The sequence below is a fragment of the Lactuca virosa genome, chromosome 6, assembly GCF_052849685.1.
Source record: "Lactuca virosa cultivar CGN04683 chromosome 6, Lactuca_virosa_CGN04683_v6, whole genome shotgun sequence".
NCBI classification, from domain to species: Eukaryota; Viridiplantae; Streptophyta; class Magnoliopsida; order Asterales; family Asteraceae; genus Lactuca; species Lactuca virosa.
Window position 1 is genome coordinate 176,866,761 of NC_136431.1, and position 20,234 is coordinate 176,886,994.

Genomic DNA, 20,234 nt, shown 5'->3' on the forward strand with positions numbered 1-20,234 from the left:
TGGGGACTTAGTGACTAGCTGGTTTGGATCTTAAGGATTGTAGAAGTGTGTTCTCGAGGATGTTTGAAATTTATGGTGGATCACAATTATCGTCTCAAAAAGAGAAAAGAATATGAATTTATCAAATAACTATCACATTTACCATGTCATGATTGCTTGAATAGATTTCATTGAGGGGATAAAAAAGCAAAGGAGTCCGCAATTTGAATGAGGAAAGGTGCATGGCACATTCCACTTAATAAATTTAGCAACATATTTGTTTTTCCATTATTTTTCAGTGTACAAGCCAAGTTTTCTTAGGCTAAAAGTTGTCCCCATGCTAACTTGTACAAATAAATTGAATCTAAATCTTAAGAAAATGTACTAAAGAAAACAAATTTATTTTTTCAGTTTACATACTCCATAGGCTTGAATTCAATGCCTTCAAGATAGAACATAGTACGTGAGTACTGAGTCGGTAACATAAACTCAATCCCAAAATCATAATCCTTGCGATGGCTGGTAAATTGATATAGTCGAGACATTAGCCATCCATCTCCTCTCTCAAGCGTCAGGCATGAACTTGAGTACTTCGTCTCATTATTCAATTTCCATTTGAAGGGTACATGTGTTTCATTGTTCATATTGTCACATTTGAATACAAGGTAAATGGTGTATGTGACATTTATTGTCAAGAACTGAGTTCTCCCTCTTATTTTGAAACCATAGCACAACATACCCGCTTGGACATTTGAAAATCTGCAAATATCACCATTGAATTTACTACCTATAAATGATCACTTTTCATTTCATAATTAAAAAAAATAAGCTAGGAATGAACAAAGAAATGACGAATGAATCGTTAGGAATTCAATAAAGCAAGTTAATTTCAAAAAACGATAAACGATTTCAATAAAACACGTGTAATAAAACTACTGAAAAACTACAAAGGAAAACTGTAATCCGAACACAATATTTAACTTGGTTTACAATCTAATTGGCTAATCGAGGGATGAAGGAAAGAGAGAGAATTTTATTATCACAAAAAAGATACAAATCATACAAAGTCTTAAACCGCACTTGTAATTTGATTTACTCAAAGATGAGCATATTAACCGAGAAACCGAACCAAAACCAAATTAACCGTTATAACCAAAACACTTTAATCGAACCATTACTAAAAGATATGATGCGTTTTCTAATTTTGATTAACCGAATACATATGGTTTGGTTATGGTTTTCAACGAAAACTGAACCACTATAAAGCGAACCGAACCAATAATATTAATAAATGTCTTTATAATAATATAATATTGAATATATGGTATGTAAATTATATTAGGAATTGAAAATTTAAAAGGTACATATTTGGAATTATATAAAATAAGTAATCTTTTATCGATACAACTATATACACAATCATTCACTTTTTATAACAATGAACTTTATGTTTTCCAATTTTTATAGAAAAGTGTTTTTATTTTTATGTCATTTTAACCAATATTAACTATTAACCATAACCATTAACTGACCAAAACCGCTAACAAAACCAATATTAACCGCAACCTAATAGCTACCAAAATACATTAACTAATTGTAATGGCTATGGTTCGGTTTTGACCAATAACCGAACCAAACCATCCATATACACCATTAACTCACACTAAGGTTTACAAGTTCACACTAAAGTTTACAATAACTTTAGTTAGAAAAAACAACTATTTTTTTTCTTCCTAAATTGACTATGCTCTACACATCACAATAAATTTTCTTGAAATTTTCTCACATGAGCTATACTTTTTATTTCTTTATAATTTTGTTGCACATTTGTAAGAAGAGAAAAGAATGCAACAAAATTATAGAGAAATAATGAGCACGACACACGTGAAGAACATCACGAACATATAGAAGACCATCATGATCCAACACTTGAATCTTCAGAAACACACTTCTATTCTTATCACGTCTGTTTTCTTTTCCTTTTCACATCTATTTTAAGAACACACATCAAATTATCCCACCGATAATTGTTGGATTAATGATGAAAAGGATTGCAATTAACTTTCCAGGTTTATCTTTTTCACCGTACGGAATTAATGTATTTCTTGTGATTTTTTCATCTTTCGGCACTTATTCACAAATTACTCCAAACCAAATCTATACTCACATAATCCAATGATTGCTAACCATTCTCTATAAACTTGAGTCTTTTCATATAATATCAAACTAGTTGTGAAACTCATGTATTACACGAGTTTATTCAAAAAATAAACAAAAATTAAGATCTAACAATTTAGAAAATTTAAATTTATAAGAAAAAAATAAAATATTTAGTTATTAAAATTGAAGTGCTTATTTATCTTTTATATTTAAACTAATAATTTAAATAAATAAACAACTAAAATAATTGGATTCAATTTACAATTTTAGAAAATATAAGGAAAGTAGCATTAATGAATTAGATATACATTTCTTATTACATTTATTGTATTAAAATATTATATGAAATTTAATAAAATGGAAAACCACAAATGACACATGGATATAATTTAATATAAATTTACCATAAAATGACATGTGACAAAATACATAATAGAATGACAAGTGGCAAAATTATTTTTATTTATTAGGGAAATTAATTAATTATACTAGGTATGAGACCCGTGTATTACACAATTTATTAAAAATAAAAATTTAATATGAATATATAGACATTAAATATTTTAAAAAATAATATTTTTCCATAACAAAATATAATCTTTTGGAGCATTTATGATAACCTTACATATATATAACCCATTAAAAATTTTTAAAAATTTATTTTAAGAAAATTAAAATCCCAAAAAAATGACAAGTGGAAAATAACAATTTTAAAAATCCTAGAAAATGACACTTGTCAAAATGAAGGAGAAGATGACAGGTTGCAAAAGTATTTTCATTTATTAGTTAGGATTATTATTATTATTATTATTAGGGAGGACTTGAAAAGATCAACATATGTTGAATATTTCAAGAAATAGAAAGTAGATCCGATGAGAGTTTTAAAGAGAGAAAATAGATGTGGAACAAATGCTAGAGAGAGAAAATAGACATGAAATGAATCTGTGAATAAAATTTGAATATTTTTTTCTTATCTTCTAAAAATCGAATTAAGAATGAATATTTTGAAGTAATAGCGTGTTTAGAATTACATATCTAGATTGAAATTTCAAAACTGAATCGATTTTGATATTACTGGATTGAATTTGCCTTTCAACACAGAATACTTACATATCTTGAAAAATTGAGTAAGATTGATGAGAGAAAATCATCATTTATAAACGTTGATTTGAAATAATCGTTTGGATCTTTAAGATTTAGTTCTGATACCTATCATGAAGTTTATTATGAAATGACAGTGCAAAATTAAGAGAATTAATCACGAATCAAACAATCAAATGCAAGTAATATGGTCAAAATATTATATCTCTATTAATAAGAGTGGAAGTATACAATATTTTAGGGTTTTGCACAACTAGAGTGATATATTGATACAAACTATGAGCATTTGTAAGCCTATGGGAATGACTATTTATAGTGGGTATATACAATGAACAAATAATAAATCTAGCACAACTATACAAATCAATACATAATAAATGTCACGTTATCAATTTCGATATTTTAGTCCCACACCACCTCATCGACAAAGGGGTAGAAGTAGTTAATAACACAAACTAGATATTTTGATTCAACAACTTTTTGAAGGAATTTGGTTTATACATGTTTGCCGGTAAATGCGTCAGAAGAAATCAGTCCTTCCACTGACCTACGCCAATAACCGTAACCACCATCATAAGTCGTTAACTTGTTTATACTCATGTTCTATTTATTCAATTCTTGCACTTCAAATCATTGGTTATTCGCTTTAGATTTTGGAAGGATTTCTATTGATCCCATACTCCATTGCATTGTGTTAAATTTATTAATTTATGTTGCTATTAATTTAAGCTTCTGGTGCTACTAAAATGATAATTTTTTCTATTCACAGCTCTACAAACAACATTGAGTCATTTGGGCATCTTAAAGGTTCTTAAAGATTCAGCACCAAATCATTAATTAGTTTCTACAAAAATGTCTAAATAGCAAGTAGTTCACGCTAATTAAGAGAAGGATCTACATCACATAAATACACAAAATAATAGATAATAATAATAGTGCTCTAATTGCATGTCACCTATTTTTTAACATAATTAAAGACACAAAATAATAGATAAATATAATATAATACTCTAATATATAGCTACCTATTTTGGTATAAATTTAAGATGTTTATTAGTTAAAATCGAAAAGGTGAGAATATATAACAGAAAATAAGTTTTAAAGAATTTGTTTCGCAATTTATTAAACAAAAGAAAACCATAACAAATCATTTCATTAGGTAAAGGCTTAGAAGAAATGCACTAACCTTGATTCATCTGCGGTTTCAGATACAAACCACCCCCCAGAGACGCATTTTACTGCAGATATCATTTCTCGAATTCTTCCATTGTTATTTACTGAAACCCACTGTTTATAAACATATTCAAATTAATTATATATGATTGAGAGCTCAATTCATTGAATTGCACTTAGCTTCAACAGAAAGATGAAAGTAAAATAGAATACCCAATAACGGCCAGCACAATAGAAACAGTCAATTAATTACCGTTTGTCCGTCAGCAACAAGAATCCCTTTGGAGAGAAGTGAGTGAAGTTCCTGATGTGATGTGTAGGATAGCCGATGTAATGCAAGCTTGGCAATATCAACTAAAGCATTGTTGTCTGGATCGAAGTTCTACAAAAATATAAATAAATAATAATAAATTCATTGTCATATCTTGAAAAATTAGATTTAAATTCATAAGGCGAAGTAAACTTACTTGTTGTTCAAGTGCAACCTCAAGGTTTTTGAGGATCTCAGCCATTGTTGGTCGATCTGTATATTCTCGACTTAAACATTGACTGGCAATAGCTGAAAACGTCACTAATGAATCCCAATTTATTTGCTCTTTCAGACCTGCGCAAATAATGCTATCAAGTTTTTTCGCATCGCAACATTTTTTCCATCGAGGCACTAAAATGTTGACTATATCACCATTACGATATTCACAACATGATCTCCCACACATCACTTCGAACAATACTACTCCAAAAGAGTACACGTCAGACTCTTTGGATAAAAAGCCCGTCTCCATATACACTGGATCACAATATCCAGGTGTACCAACACCGTTTGAGACAACATATGTTCGTGGTTGGTTAGCTGGAGCCACTTTTGAAAGGCCAAAGTCAGAAACTTTTGGAGTCCATTCCGCATCAAGAAGGATGTTTGCGCTTTTAATATCTCGATGAAGTACTCTTCGTTGTGTTTTTCTGGGATCATGAAGGTAGGTTAGAGCACGTGCAACCCCAACACATATCTTAAGGCGTTGGTTCCAACTTAGACGAGGGTTAGACAGATAGCGATCAAGGCTGCCACGAGATACATATTCATATACAAGGATTCTTTCTTCGCCCTCAATGCAAAAACCCAAAAGAGAGATCAGATTTTCATGTTTGCAATCTGAAAGCAACATGATCTCCTTCCAGAACTCGGTGTTTCCTTGTCCAAATCTTGGATCTAAGCGCTTGAAAGCAACCACAGCTCGTCGACCTGTAGAGAGAGTGAGTTTTCCTTTGTACACCGGTCCAAACCCACCACCCCCGATCTGCCTGTCGATACCAAAGTTTTCTGTGGCCTCTATTATATCTTTTAGACGAATTTTGAGGTGATCAAACTCGTTCATCGGAGACATTACGTGAATTGAAGATATAAATTAGAGGAGATAAGAAAGAAGTCGAAGCTATCATAACTGATAAGTGACTTTAAACCTACGTTCAAAGATCTGCAAAAGTAGGAACCCCCCCCCCCCCCCATCTTTTTTTCTTCATTAAAAAAAGACTCTTTTGGGTCAACGTTTCTAATTGAATGGATTGCAATATATTCATTTTAATGGGAGATTATATAGGCAGAGAAGAAACTGCACCTTTTGTACATCTAAAATGCGTTAAAAAACCTTTTAGTTATAAATATTTAATTAAATTAATACACTTGTTAAAATGGTAAAGTTTAATATTGGTCAAAGTTTTAGTTGACTTACTCATTATTTTACTATCTTTGTTATTTGGGTCTTTTGTATTACTTCTATTATTTATAAGGATTGCAAGTGATATATTAAGTAGAGTTTGCGGGTTCTACTCCGGGTTTGAGTGCTCCATAGATGCTCTAGTTGAGTCAGATATTTAAAGTGTTAAAGTTGGTGTGGAGGTCATTCAACTTGTGTAAAAAATAACTCACGATTCTCTCTATTGTTCTTACCTCATTTCTGTTCGGTTAGGGTTTCATATTTGAGTGAATTGTTCATTAGTTCGAAGAATTGTATGAGTGTAATTTTGAGAGTGTTTTGTAGTGAGTTTTCTTTTGTAAGTACATGTCAAACGAACTGATCTATAAATGAAATAGTTTGTTCATGTTGGGAAATATTTTGTTTGTTATTTTGCACATGGTATCAGAGCCATAGGTGCTCCGTTTGAAGGTCTACGGCATTTTGCGAAAAATGTCTTTAAAAGTTTGTGATCGTAGCCCTTTTATTTCTTCTTTTTTTCCACTTCATCTGATCGTCTTTCACTGGATTCCTCGTTTTTGACACCGATTTTGTCAAACCTTGGTTTCCTTGTTGAATAGACTTTTTTTTCTTCTCTGTAAGATCCATGGTTCTACGAAGCTTTATGTAACTTGTGCAGATTTGCTGAAGATCTTTGTAGATCCAAAGTAGTATGACTGTCGAGTTCACGTCGCATTTGTCGAAATTCCAAGAGTCGCTCAATCTCTTACTAGGTGTTTGACTAATCCTCTACAAGAACGGATCAATGTCCGTTTAACTTGATCTTGAGAACATACCGATATCTGAAAAAACTCGATTAGGAACGAAGCCTAGGAGAAGAGATCTATTTTGCTTCCTACTCGAAAACCTATCTGCAAAGGTTTTTTTCTCAACAACTTAGGGTTTGTAACCCTAATATTCTGGTAGTTTGTATTGTGGGTACCCGTCTCTCTGAAGATTGTGAATCGTCATTGCTATTGTAGAAGACTTATATACCCCACTGTAAGTCTTCTGTATCTTCCATCTGTTCAGGATTGTGTCACGTGCTCCTGTGTTTTGGTATTCTATAAGGATTCTATCTAATATCCCTATTTGCGTTTGTTATTTCCTTGATATCGTGTTACTGGTCTTGGTTCCTTTCAAATTGCATGAACATCTTGGTCATTAAGTAACACTATTGCCTCTGTTTTTTTGTGTTTGATTTAGTGTATCTCTATGACTGCTGGGAAAATTCGTGGTGGATCAGGGAATAAGTCCACTGATACACCAGGCATTGATGATCCACTGTATTCATCCTACTGATACTGTAACTGGGACCATTATTTCTTTCAAATTGCTTGGAACTGAAAATTTTAGATATGGAAAAGCTCCATGACTAGAGCTCTAAAACCTAAAAACAAATTGGGTTTTATGGATGGAACATTAAATAAAATTGCCAATGATCCTATAAAGTCACATAAATGGGAAAGAGCAAATGATGTCGCGTGTTCTTGGATTCTTGGATCCATCTCTAATACCATTTACGCAAGTCATGCATGCTCTGAGAGTGTTGTTTCTATCTCGAATGAATTAGATGAAACTTATTTTAAATCTGATGGTTCAGTTGTGTTCAACATACATCAAAAAATTAATTCCTTAACTCAATGTGGGTTATCAGTATCAGATTACTATAATAAACTAGATTCTTTATGGAAGGAATTTAATGGTTTAACCAACTTAACTTAATGTGTTTGTCATGCTTCTACTCAACTCAATAATCATTCAAAATTAATGAAACTCATGCAACTCTTTGTTGGATTAGGTGTCTAAGCCCATAACTATAATTGGTATAAACTTGAATTGATAATAGCACGGTCTTTTTGGGTTGCCTTCAAACCTAGCATTTGGACAAGATGATTTTTGGAGAGAGAGAGAGGTTGATTTATTATTTGATTAATAAATTGAAATAAATAATTTATTAATATATTATGAGAATAACATATTAATTAGAAATAGTATTATTTAATTAATAATTAATCAGAAACTAATTGGAATTAATTTTGGGATTAAAAGAACTAATTAAAAGTACAGGGTCTAAAGTGAAATTGTTTAATAATGGGACAAAAGGCTCCAAAACCTTCCGGGAAAAGGCATGGACAGTTTCTAATGGATATTTTAGGGTTTCTAGAATATCCCATGTGGATAAATATGGAGCCGGATAATTACCAATTTGAAATATTATTATTATATTCAAATTAGGATTATCTAGGGTGTCCTTGTTGCACTATATAAAGGCCCCTAGGCCTTTGATTTTCGGCACTCATTATTTCCCTAATGGTTGGCCGAAATTCTTACGTCCTCCCTCCTATCTCCTCAGCATCCTTCTTGCTAGCTTGAGTGTGAACCATTGGAGACACGACGCTTGTGGTGCTTGCTTCCAATGCTTCAACAACATAAGGATCATTGTTATTTACTATAATAACAACAAGGTATGTAATCCTAAACCCTTTTATGTGATTTTTTAAAATAACCTAGGGTTTCTAGGGTTTTTATTTTGATGTTCATAGTTATAGGTTCAATAGTGAAAACATAGATCTTGTTTTAGGTTGCATACACACTTAAGAGTTTTAAGTTTGTTTTGTAATCTCTACAACCCATCAATGTTATCAGAGCAATAGGTTTTTTTTTTCAATTAAATTAGCTATAATTGGTGAAATTTGATCAAATTAGGGTTTATGACTAATAAACCCTAAAGGGCCTCAAACTTCGAAATTGATATTAGGGTTTTTTGCCCCCTAAGTTTCGAAATTAGGGTTAGGGTTTTGAAACCCTAACCCTCCTCCCCAAGAAATTCGAAATTAAGGAAAGGATTTGATTCCCTTTAATTCCTCCCCAAGCTATTTTTCGAAAATTGATAGGTAATTAGGGATATTTTAAATTTGGTAATTATCTTAATTAAATTTGGATAAATCCTATATCTAATTTTCGAAAATTTAGGGATATAAGGATTATAATTAAATTAATTGATTAATTTAATTGGATAATCCTTATTTGATTTAATTTAATTAATTAAATGTTAATTAATATATAATTATTAAATCATTTGGTTTATTTTAAATTTAAATTAATTTTTTAATTTTCAAAATTTAAAGATAAACCTAGTATTTTGAAAACGTTTTAAAATACACCTTATACTATATGTAAAAATTAAAAAGGTCTAATAATTACTATATGTATAAGACTAAGTCAGTCGAACCGCTAGTACGCCTCATTCACGAAGCCATACTATAAGGAGAGTTTAAGGAAGCAACCTATAAAATAACCGCCATTGGGTATCCATTCTTAACTGCCGCTCTCTTGTATGGTGGATGATCGTTAGCCGTACCTGTTTGATAGGAAAAATTAATTCTCAATAAAAGTATAATGATATTAAAAAGTAACTAAATCCTTTTATTTAAAATCTCAATCTTAGTTACTTTGGGGAAATGTGAATGTGTAACCTTTTCATGAAATTGCACATTATACTTTATAGTAGTTAGTGGAGTGCGTCTGCTTAACCGGCACATTAATAATGACTATAAAGAGTAATAATGGGCATCTAAAAATTTTCATTGATTAATGGAGCGCGTGTGGTAAACCAGCACATTAAAATCAGATGATATATGACATTGAGAATGCCAAGCTAATTTGCATGGTATTCACATATTGTTTGTGATCCTCGATATCCTAGTCACAAATTGAAGAGCATAATCTGAGATTAAACAGGACATTGAATAGTTTTAATGAATCTCAAAAGATCTAGGAATTTCACTTACCTTAATTTCTTTCAAAAAAAATTTTTCTAATGGTGGAATTGGTAAATCGTCATTTACCTACCTTTATAAAATTTACAATTAGATTACGACATCGCTTTTCTAAGTTTTGAATTATATAGCTGTATCCTAGCCGTAATATTTCATTTTGGGTTGCTATATTAAGGATTATTCTTATCTAACTAAAACTACATTCTTTTTACAGATGTCTACTTAAAATGATGCTTCTGGTTCCTCCTCCTCCAATCAAAACTTCTTGTTGTTGAACATATGCTCAAGGGTGACATTGGATGGCACCAATTACAATGACTGGATGAGCAACATCAAAATGGCCCTTCGTTTTGAGGACAAGGAGTATGTCCTTGAGAAAGAAATGAATGAAATTGATGAAGAGAAGGCCACTCCTGAAGAGCTAGCCACCTATAAGAAGAACTACAATGATGCGACAAAAGTTGATTTCATCATGGTAGCCACCATGACTCCTGAGCTGCAAAGATTCTATGAGCATTACTGGCCGTTCGAGATAAACAAGGACCTTATGAAAAAGTACCATATGTGAGCCCATCAAGAAAAGTACGAGGTGGTAAAGTCCCTCATATAAAGAAAAATGAAAGAGGGAGAGTCTGGTAGTAGCCACGTGCAAAGAATGCAACGATATGTGGATCGCCTTGTTAGGCTTAATGTGCATTTTGATGAGGAGTTGGCTATTGACATAGTCTTGAACTCCTTACCTAGTTGTTATGATCAGTTCATCTTGACTTATCATCTGAACAACAATGAGACCACTTTGGCTCAATTGCACAACCTCCTGCGAACAACTGAAGCATGGATGAATGGAAAGAGTATTGCCTCCACTCCTACTAGTGCTCCCATTCTGGCCATTAGTGAAGGGAAAGGGAAGAAGAGGAAAGGTCCTCCAAAACAGAACTGGAAAGGAAGGTCTCAACCTGGGTCGTCAAGCAATAGACCCAAAAGTAAGTCCAGTTCTAATGCTCCTCATGTCTCTGATCCCAAACAGGCCACTTGCTTTTATTGCAACAACAAAGTACATTGGAAATGAAGCTACCCAAAGTATCTACAAGACATTAAAGATGGCAAAGTGAAGCCAACTTCTGCGGGTATATACAATATCTTATCTAATAACTCATCATCTTCTCGTTCTTAGGTCCTTGATACAGGATGTAGATTTCACATTTGTTCTGATTTGCAGGGGATAAGAAGAATTGAGGAGGTGGAGCATGGTAGAATAAACGGGATCATGGGGAATATGTGATCTTCACCTGTCACCAAGATTGGAGTTTATAGTCTAGTGCTTAGTAATGGTGTTAGTTTAGAATTGTTGAATTGTTGCTAATCGTAAAAATATCACGTAACATTATTTATTTTCATGCATTGTTCAAACAAGGTTTTAGATATTCTTTTAATGATGAGAATGGTTCTATTTCTGCTTATAAAAATGGTATTTTTTATTTTGAAGCTATACCTTGTGATGGTGTATACGAAACTGTGATTTGTGTAGACTTTTTAGGCAATAGTGTAACGCTCGATTCAGGTATCATTTATTTCTCAAAATTCTAGGGTTTGGACTGGAACTCGACGAGTTGGGGAGCTCCAGCTCGTCAAGTAGAGATCACTTTGGACGAGGTATTAAGGGTCTACTCGATGAGTTGGAAGGCCCCAATTCGACGAGTAGACGCTGGAAAGGAAAACCCTAATTTTAAGGGTTTGTACCCTATATAAAGAACTTATGGCTCATTTGTGGCCTCCCTCATCGTCCTTACAGCCCAAAGAAACCATAGTTCGAGCCTTATACCTTCTTGAGTGTGTGTGAGAGCTTTGGAGAGTGATTTTGGTGTGGTTGCGAAGGAACTTGGAGCTTGAAGAGGTTGGAGTAAAGGGAGAAGCAGTAGATATGACATCTACTCCGTTTTGGCAACCATCTTGAGGTATAAAGTTGCTACCTTGACCTTTATTTTATTAGATCTCTTCTTATGAAAGTATATGGTCACTTTTGGTGCATAATGGTGTCATTATCGGATTTGAGCTTGTCATGAGGATATGGTCTCAGATTTGGACACCTCTAGGCCTCCATGGACATAAAGTTGTCCAGTTTATCTAGTCTTGGCCCTCCTCCATGCCCTAAACCTTTTATTAAACTTAGTTTTAGTGTTTTAGCCTCTTGAGGCCTTGAATGCACGTAAAGTTAGCAACTTTACGTGATATTTAAGTCCTAAAGAACTAGATCTGTAGTTTGGGGCTTTAGATTCAACTGGAAGGGTTAAATATGTTACGAAAGGGAAAACTCGATGAGTTGCCCTGGCAACTCGACGAGTTGGATCGGGATTTCCCGCTTTCTGGATACTGAACGAACTCGACGAGTTGATAAGATAACTTGGCGAGTTGGCTAGGGGTTTCCAGGTTTTCTGAACACTGAAGGAACTCGAGGAGTTGCTAGATGCACTCGACGAGTTGGGTCAGCATGGACTGTTGACCTTGACTGTTGACTTTGACTTTTACCATGGTTGACCAAGTTTGACTTTAAGGGTGTTTTTGGTATTTCAGGATTTTGACAAAGTCACTCACATAATGGTTGTAGGCAGTTGAGTTGGAGCTGCGCATTGGGACTTATCTTATCGGTTCAACATTTCTTGAGAGGTGAGTATCCTCACCATACCAATGGGTCTAAGGCACCAAGGGCGGCCCATTTGATGATATGTGGATTGCTAGATTTATTATGTTGATATGACATTTGCATGGAAGACCCTGGGGGGTTCCCGAGGCAGTAGATTAAGACTATATGGGGGGTTCCCATGGCATTTGGTGTAAGACCCTGGAAGGTTTCCATGACATCCTAGTATGTTGTATGTTTAGTTTGTATGATATTTCTTGGGCCAGTAAAGAGCATGCGGGGGTTCCCATGGTAGTTAGTAAAGACCATGTGGGGTTTCACATGCCTGGTAGACCATGCGGGGGTTCCCATGCCAAGTAGTTAAGACCACGTGGGGGTTCCAGTGACACTCGCACTACTAGAAAACAGCCCTTTAGTGACACGCAAACAATGACACACACCGATTTACGATACGTATTTTGTGCGTGTCCTAAAAATAACGTCAGTTTTCCAAAATTCGAAGGATAGAGGACACACATTTGTGCATGACCTAAAATAAGTGTCCAATAATAATAAATTAGAAACACGTAGGGCACCTAAATTAAATGGGTGTCATGTAGAGCCTGTCGTTTTATAATTTTTTTAATACACGCTCCCTCGTTAATTGCTAAGGGCCAGCGGGAAACAAAATCCCCATAACTTTTGAAGACCCGCTCATTCTCTCCTCTCCACCAGCCGACGACCTTCATTTTCTCCCTCCATTCTCTCTGCAAACCCTAGCAGCCGCCACTACCAGAACCATAGTTTTATGTTGGCTTCATTCTGTGTTGTAGGTTTCCCCTTGTCCATCGCTATCTGCCTTAACTAAGAAGAAAGTTGTCATTTTCCATTTTATCTCATCACTTTGTTTTCTATCCTCTTATTTACCATAGTTTTCTCTCATCTTCTTTACCCAAAAAAATCTATGTAAATTTTGGCCTAATACTGTAAAAGAACGAAGAAAAAAAAGGAAATTATTCATCCTCTTTGACTTCGTCGATTTTGACTCTTGGATCTACTACATATGAGCAAGTGAAGCACCAGTAAGCGTTTATATGAAAACCTACAACCCCCAAATCTCTTTGCCTCTCCTGTCCGAAGCTTCTACAGCCGCATCGATCCATGGCGGAATCCGATAAGGCCAACTCTCTATCTGAGGTACACTCGATACGATTCTCCTGTTTCTGTTTCTGTAGATTTTAGCTAGAATATTTCTTTCTCTAACTTTTAGCTATTTACACTATTTTAAAGGTTTTTTAGCTTATCAATACATTTTGTCCGCTCTAGAGATATTACCATTGTTTTCTGATCATAATCTGATCCAGGACCTCTGTGTAATTCTATCTATTTCTTCGAAACTATTCATGTGCAAGAAACATAGTTTTATCTTTTCTAAACCTATGGTTGGATGTTCTTTGTGTGTATATGATTAGGACCATGAATTCTGTTTCTTACAATCTACCTGATTTGATGTCCTTACCAAATCAATGTCATTTGTGAGTGTGTTTAGTTGTTAATTCTATAGATGAATCTATTCCATCTTTTTTCGTAACATGTAAAAATGAAAACTAGTTGAACTTTTGTCGAAGCTTGATGTTCTGTGTTATTTAACATCTTTTTTGCTCACTGGTTCTTTGTTGATGAAATAAGATGTTGCAAGTTATGCCTATAAAAGTCTAAATCAAGATGTATCATTTTGTCAATTTCCTTTTCAGATGTTCGGACTCAGGCTATGCATCAACTGAGAGATTGTGGCTCCTAGGTAAAAACCATCACTTATAATTTATATGGATTGCATCCAAAAGAAATGATTTTTTTAACAGAATAATTTCATTTTTGTGGCAATATTGGTGCATTTTTTATGATGGGCGTCTTGATGAGAGAAGAGTTGTTAGAAGGAGAGTTTAATGTGTTGATCACTCACTATGATGTTATAATGAGAGACAAAGCATTTTTGAAGAAAATTCCTTCGTTTTACATGGTTTTTTATGAAGGGCATCAGTTAAAGAATGTTGAATTTGTTCTTGCAAACACTCCTGTCTCCGGGTATGCTGAAAATTTAGAAAAAGCACAATAAACTTTTACCTTTTTCTCGATTTAGTTCCTCAACATTTCTTAATGTGATTAAATCCTTATACTTTTTTTGACTTATTCAAACATACATAAATTATATTTATTTTATTGATTAAACCCATTTGAATAACACAAATAAAGTCCAAGGGTTTAATCGCTAAGAAAATGTTGAGGGCTTTAATCAATAACTTGGTAAAAGTATGTTATGCTCATTTGCATTTTCCTTAATTTTATTGTGTTTATTATTGTAATTTATTAACTTACTTTTATAATTAGGTACAAGAGATCCAGATCATTGAACCGGACAAAACACTCCCTTAATTTCCATTGAAATTAATTCATGTGTTTTGAAAATTTTGTTGTTAAAAATATAACACTTTTTCATCCTTATTTTAACTTGTTAATGATAACAATTTAATATTGATAATTTTTATTCTTAAATTTAACTTTTTTGCTTTCTTTTGGTTTAGTCATATGCATTTTAATAAAAAAAACACAATATTTTGATTAATGATAAAAAAGTAAATGTAAAAAAAGGGTAGAATATAGAAAAGAACAACATGTGCTCACAAATTTATCAATTGAATGTATTCCAAGATAGGATTTGGGTACCTAAGACGGGAGGAATAAGAGATCTTATGAGGGAAGAAGCTCACAAGACCATGTACTCGATTCATCCCGGCAGCACGAAAATGTATAGGGATCTGAAACCCTACTACTGGTGGCCGACGATGAAGCTCGATGTTGCGAAATATGTGGCCGAATGTGTAACATGTGCAAGAGTTAAGGCACAACATCAGAAACCGTATGGGTGTTTAGAACCTTTACCTGTTCCCATGGGTAAAGAGGAAGACATTACCATGAATTTTGTCACAAAACTGCCCAGAACAAAGGACGGTCACGACATGATTTGGGTGTTCGTTGATCGGTTCACTAAGAGTGCACACTTCATAGTAGCTATGAAAGATGGTCTATGGATAAGCTTGCCAATGCTTACGTGAAGGAGGTAGTAAGACTTCACGGTGTTCCTTTAACGATTGTATCAGACCGTGATAGCCGTTTCACGTCAAGGTTTTGGAGGAGTCTACAAGAGGAATTAGGTACGAAATTATGTTTAAGTACAACCTACCATCCGCAGACCGATAGTCAGAGCGAAAGAACGATTCAAACACTTGAAGATATGTTGAGGGCATGTACCCTGGAATTTCAAGGTAACTGGGATGAACATTTACCTCTGGTAGAATTTTCCTACAACAATAGTTATCATTCGAGCATCAAGATGGCACCCTATCAAGCTTTGTATGGACAAAAGTGTTGTATGCCGTCTTGTTGGCTTGAAGCCGGAGAAAAGCAGTTTATGGGCCCCGAAATAGTCCATCAGACTGCTGAAAGGATGTTAGCAGCTCAGGATCGTCAAAAGAGCTATGCTGACAAGTAGAGACGACCGGTGACGTTCAAAGTTGGAGATTCAGTTTTTCTTAAAGTCTCACCGTGGAAGGGACTGATAAGATTTGAGAAAATAGGAAAGTTAAGTCCAAGGTTTATTGGACCGTTCAAAGTTCTTCAGAGGATTGGGAACCAAGCTTACAAGCTGGAACTACCAGAAGAACTCCTTGGTATCCATAACACATTCCATGTGTGTTATTTGAGGAAGTTCACGGGAGAAGTTCCCTACATAACTCCAATTTCAGAGTTAAGAATGGATGAGAATAAGAGGCTAACCGAAGAGCCCGAGGCGATTGTTAACCATAAGACGAAGAAGTTACGATGCAAGATTGTCGACTTAGTGCTTGTGCGATGGAAACATTCGAATGGGCCAAATCCCACCTGGGAAATGGAGTGATGCATGATTCCGAGGACGGAATCATCCTAAGGGGGAGAGAATTGTAACACCCGTGTTTCTGTGCTTAGCATTAATAATGATGTAATAGTCTACGTCAACCATTGTAACTCTCTTTAAAGTAATAAAGATGAATTACTTGAATATTATGTGAATTATGTGCTTTTGTTTGCTTATTACTTGTTTACCATAATATAATAAATAAATGATAAAAATAAGCGTCAAAAATAAAATGTTAGATAAACCCGATATCTATGAAGAAAGATGTAGTGGTCGTGACAAGGATTCTGGAGATATAAAGAACGCCGAAATGCGAGTTATAACGAAGAAGTTATGGTCTGTCGAAGCTTCGCGACAGAACCGACACGACACTGTGTGACGTAAATAGTGAATTTACGATAGAGGACTTTTTGGCCCTAGCGATCTGAACGAAAGTCGTAGTGTTCATTAAACCGAGAGCGTACAAAAAAAGAAGGCCCAAATCTGACTTCGTATGAGGAAGTTACGATTTTTCTAAGTTTCGGATCAGCAGTGCACAACCCGAAGTTCGAATATTAAAATCGGTCGAGAATTAGCCGAAGAAGTATAAACGAAAGTCGTAGAGTACGGTCCCGCCTACGCGTGGATATAAATAACATTGCAAACGGAGCTCGTATGCGAAAGTTATAAATTTTAGAAGTCGGAGGTGCAAATTGCGAAACTCGGTGCGAGGGGTACGCCCAGTGTACCTTCGGACGCCCTGCGCACCGAAGGACGCCCCGCGTACGAAGTAGGTACGCCCCGCGTATTGACTTTTTCCTTGGTCCACAACGAGCCACGATGCACCACCGAGACCTCGCCACGTGTTGTACCATCCGAACTTACGCCCAGCGTACAGCTTCGGTACGCCCAACGTACTTCCGAGGCAGCGCCTATAAAAGGAGGCCGAGGGCAGCCTCATTCGTCACTCCTTTCAACCCCTCTTTCTCTCACTACTCTCTCTCTAAACACTCCCCAACCCCCACCCCCCTAAAGCCTAGGAAAACCCCCTAGCCCCTGAAGCAAGCCTCGGAGAGCCCGGAGTCTCCGAGAAAAAGAGTTTTTCGGTTTGAAACTCTGCCCGTGCAGAGCCCGGTTCTCAAGCAAACTTCCTGGTATCGTCAAAGAAGAGTATTTTAAGAAGCGAAGTGCTGTCCGAATCACCTCTTATCAGGTGAGTGTATAGTCACTTTCATCTTACACATAGATATGAAGTATTCTATATAAATTATGTGCTATGTGTATATATATGTTATCTGTTATTCTGAGATGTTTGCTGGATGAAAGATCTATACTTCTTTCTTTCAGATCTGAAACTTTTTCCTTAAGATCTACACTTTCTCATCTCAGATCTAAACTTTTTCTTCAGATCTAAACTGTATACTTTGAGATCTATGTTGGATGAAATATCTGAACTTCTTTCCTTCAGATCTAAGCCGTATATGTATTTTATGATGTGAAAGTTATGCTGGATGAAAGATGTAAACATTATTTTTTTAGATCTGGAATGTATAAGTATTTTATGCTTTGAAAGATATGTTGGATGAAAGATGTAAACATTGTTTTTCAGATCTGGACTGTGTATGTATTTTATATCTACAAATATGTTGGGTAGAACAATGGGTAGATGAAATAGATGATGTGTGTTAAAATGATGAGAGGCCTCGATGTTTACGATGTTTAAGATGATCCAGTCATCTAGCGGAGTATAGATGACGACCACAGACTTTTCTAGGCAGTCCAGTGGAACGCTAGCAGGCTCGCAACCTGTAGGTGTTTTGAAGATGTACTGCATCTCCCCTCCCCCATGGTTGCCTTATTTAACAAATATTGCTGAGGAATCCCCTAAGCAGTGTTGTTACCCCGAAGAAGAATCCTTAGGCTAGGTCCCTTTTAATAGATGCTTCAGGGACATAAAGTGAGGATAACGGGAATGGATAATCGGGTTAATGATTTGATGAAAATAAGTAATGAACTTATTATTGTGGGTTGAAAACCCTCACGACAAGAAAAACGCGATTTTGCTACGGAAGGAATCCATTGCGAAAAGCTGAAATTCCGTTGCAAAAAACGAATAGCGACGGAATTTGCAACGACCTATTTCCGTCCCTAAAAACGCCGTGGCGAGGGGTTTGTAACGGAAACGATAATTCCGTCGCAACTGTGACAACGGAATGAAATCCATGGTAGATGGTATTCCGTCGTGTACTCCGTAGTAGGTTTCCATCACAAATTCCGTGGTAGTTCTTCCGTCACAAATTCTGTTGTATTTAATCCCTAGCAAAATCTGTGGTGACGAATCCCTAGCTAAATCCGTTGTGATGAATCCCTAGCTAAATCCGTTGTGATGAATCCCTAGCTAAATCCGTGGTGATGAATCCCTAGCGAAATCCGTGGTGATGAATCCCTAGCTAAATCCGTTGTAATGAATCCCTAGCTAAATGCGTTGTGATGAATCCCTAGTAAAATCTGTAGTGATAAATCTCTAGCTAAACCCGTTGTAATGAATCCCTAACAAAATCCATGGTTTATATTCCATAGCAGATTCCAGAGAAAATAACGTAGAAATATTTTCGTTGCAAAGTTGGATAGCTACGAATGGATAATTAATTTACAAATTTAATCCTAATTATTTTTTAGTAATATATATAAACAAAAATAAAAAAATAAAATAACATTTATATCATAAAATAAAACAATAAATATGTATTACATTGGAAAATGAAAAGCGGTTAATCTAAAATTAATACTTTGCGATAAACAAATCAACACTCTATTATCTAATATTTTTGCAGTTCTTTAAAAGCATTAACAATTTTCTTTGCCGATTGTAGTTGTCATTCAAGTTGCTTGTGTTTTGTGTTGTGTTGGACTTTCATTATTTCCATAAGTTCTTCGTTTTCCTCATTTTGTTTACTTGGAAACTCTCTCAATTCTTCTAATTCATCATTTTTTTCCGAAATATAACATAGTTCCATTGTACCGTTAATCATCGGAATCACCTTTACAAATGATCCAAATACAAGTAAAATACAATTAGCATGTAGCAAGAATGTAAACGGAATCAAACTAATAGCAACCGCCTAAAAATCAATTGACACTTCTAAATTTAAGAGCAACCAAACCTACTCCATTGTGGGTACAAATAGCAAAACGACATTAACTTTTGGGGCTTCACCAAAAAAGCATCAAACCAATAAAGCAATGACCTGCATAGTACAACAAACAAATTTAATATACGATCCAATCAAAACCCACAAATTTTGATGAAAACACCTGAGCAAAAACATATCTAACCATCTCCAATGAAACCATTTAAGAATGATATCCCTACATGCTAATTTACAATACCATTCACCCTTTCAATGGTATTGTAAATTGTTGACTCCACCAACATTTGAAACTAAAAAAAGAAGCAAGCACCTACATTAAGAAAAATAATATATAAACTCCATAATTATCTCACTAACAATCATGTCTAAAGAAAGTTAAATAATTGACTCATTCCATCACTCCCTTTCTCTACACACACTAACACAAACATGACATGAAAGATGTAATACATTAATACAGATAAATCATAACAATACTAATAAAGATCGTATGAAAAAAAGCACAAAATCAAACAAAAGTATAAACTGACGCACCCATAAGCTATATATAACATAGGTCAACAACAAGACGATAAAAATACATGTCTTGGATACTCATACACTATGACA

The 20,234-nt window shown here is 34.7% G+C and overlaps 1 protein-coding gene across 1 annotated transcript; it reads right to left on the bottom strand.

Annotated features, from left to right (window-relative positions):
- Window positions 1-202: 202 nt before the first annotated feature.
- Window positions 203-5,874, bottom strand: LOC145120497 (putative serine/threonine-protein kinase PBL28). The gene is made up of 4 exons (XM_079056309.1): window positions 4,881-5,874; window positions 4,667-4,795; window positions 4,427-4,527; window positions 203-738 (listed from the first exon to the last, which is right to left on the bottom strand). Exons 1-4 carry the CDS (start codon window positions 5,793-5,795, stop codon window positions 387-389), a joined length of 1,497 nt encoding a protein of 498 aa, XP_078912435.1. The 5' UTR covers window positions 5,796-5,874; the 3' UTR covers window positions 203-386.
- Between the last annotated feature and the right edge of the window lie 14,360 nt (window positions 5,875-20,234).

Excerpts from the sequence above, each read along its gene's own strand:
- LOC145120497 (XM_079056309.1), bottom strand. The coding sequence starts at position 5,795 with ATGTCTCCGATGAACGAGTTTGATCACCTCAAAATTCGTCTAAAAGAT. Across the intron at positions 4,796-4,880 it reads AGGTTGCACTTGAACAACAA|AACTTCGATCCAGACAACAA; the intron begins GTAAGTTTACTT and ends ATATTTTTGTAG. Across the intron at positions 739-4,426 it reads GAAACCGCAGATGAATCAAG|ATTTTCAAATGTCCAAGCGG; the intron begins GTTAGTGCATTT and ends TGATATTTGCAG.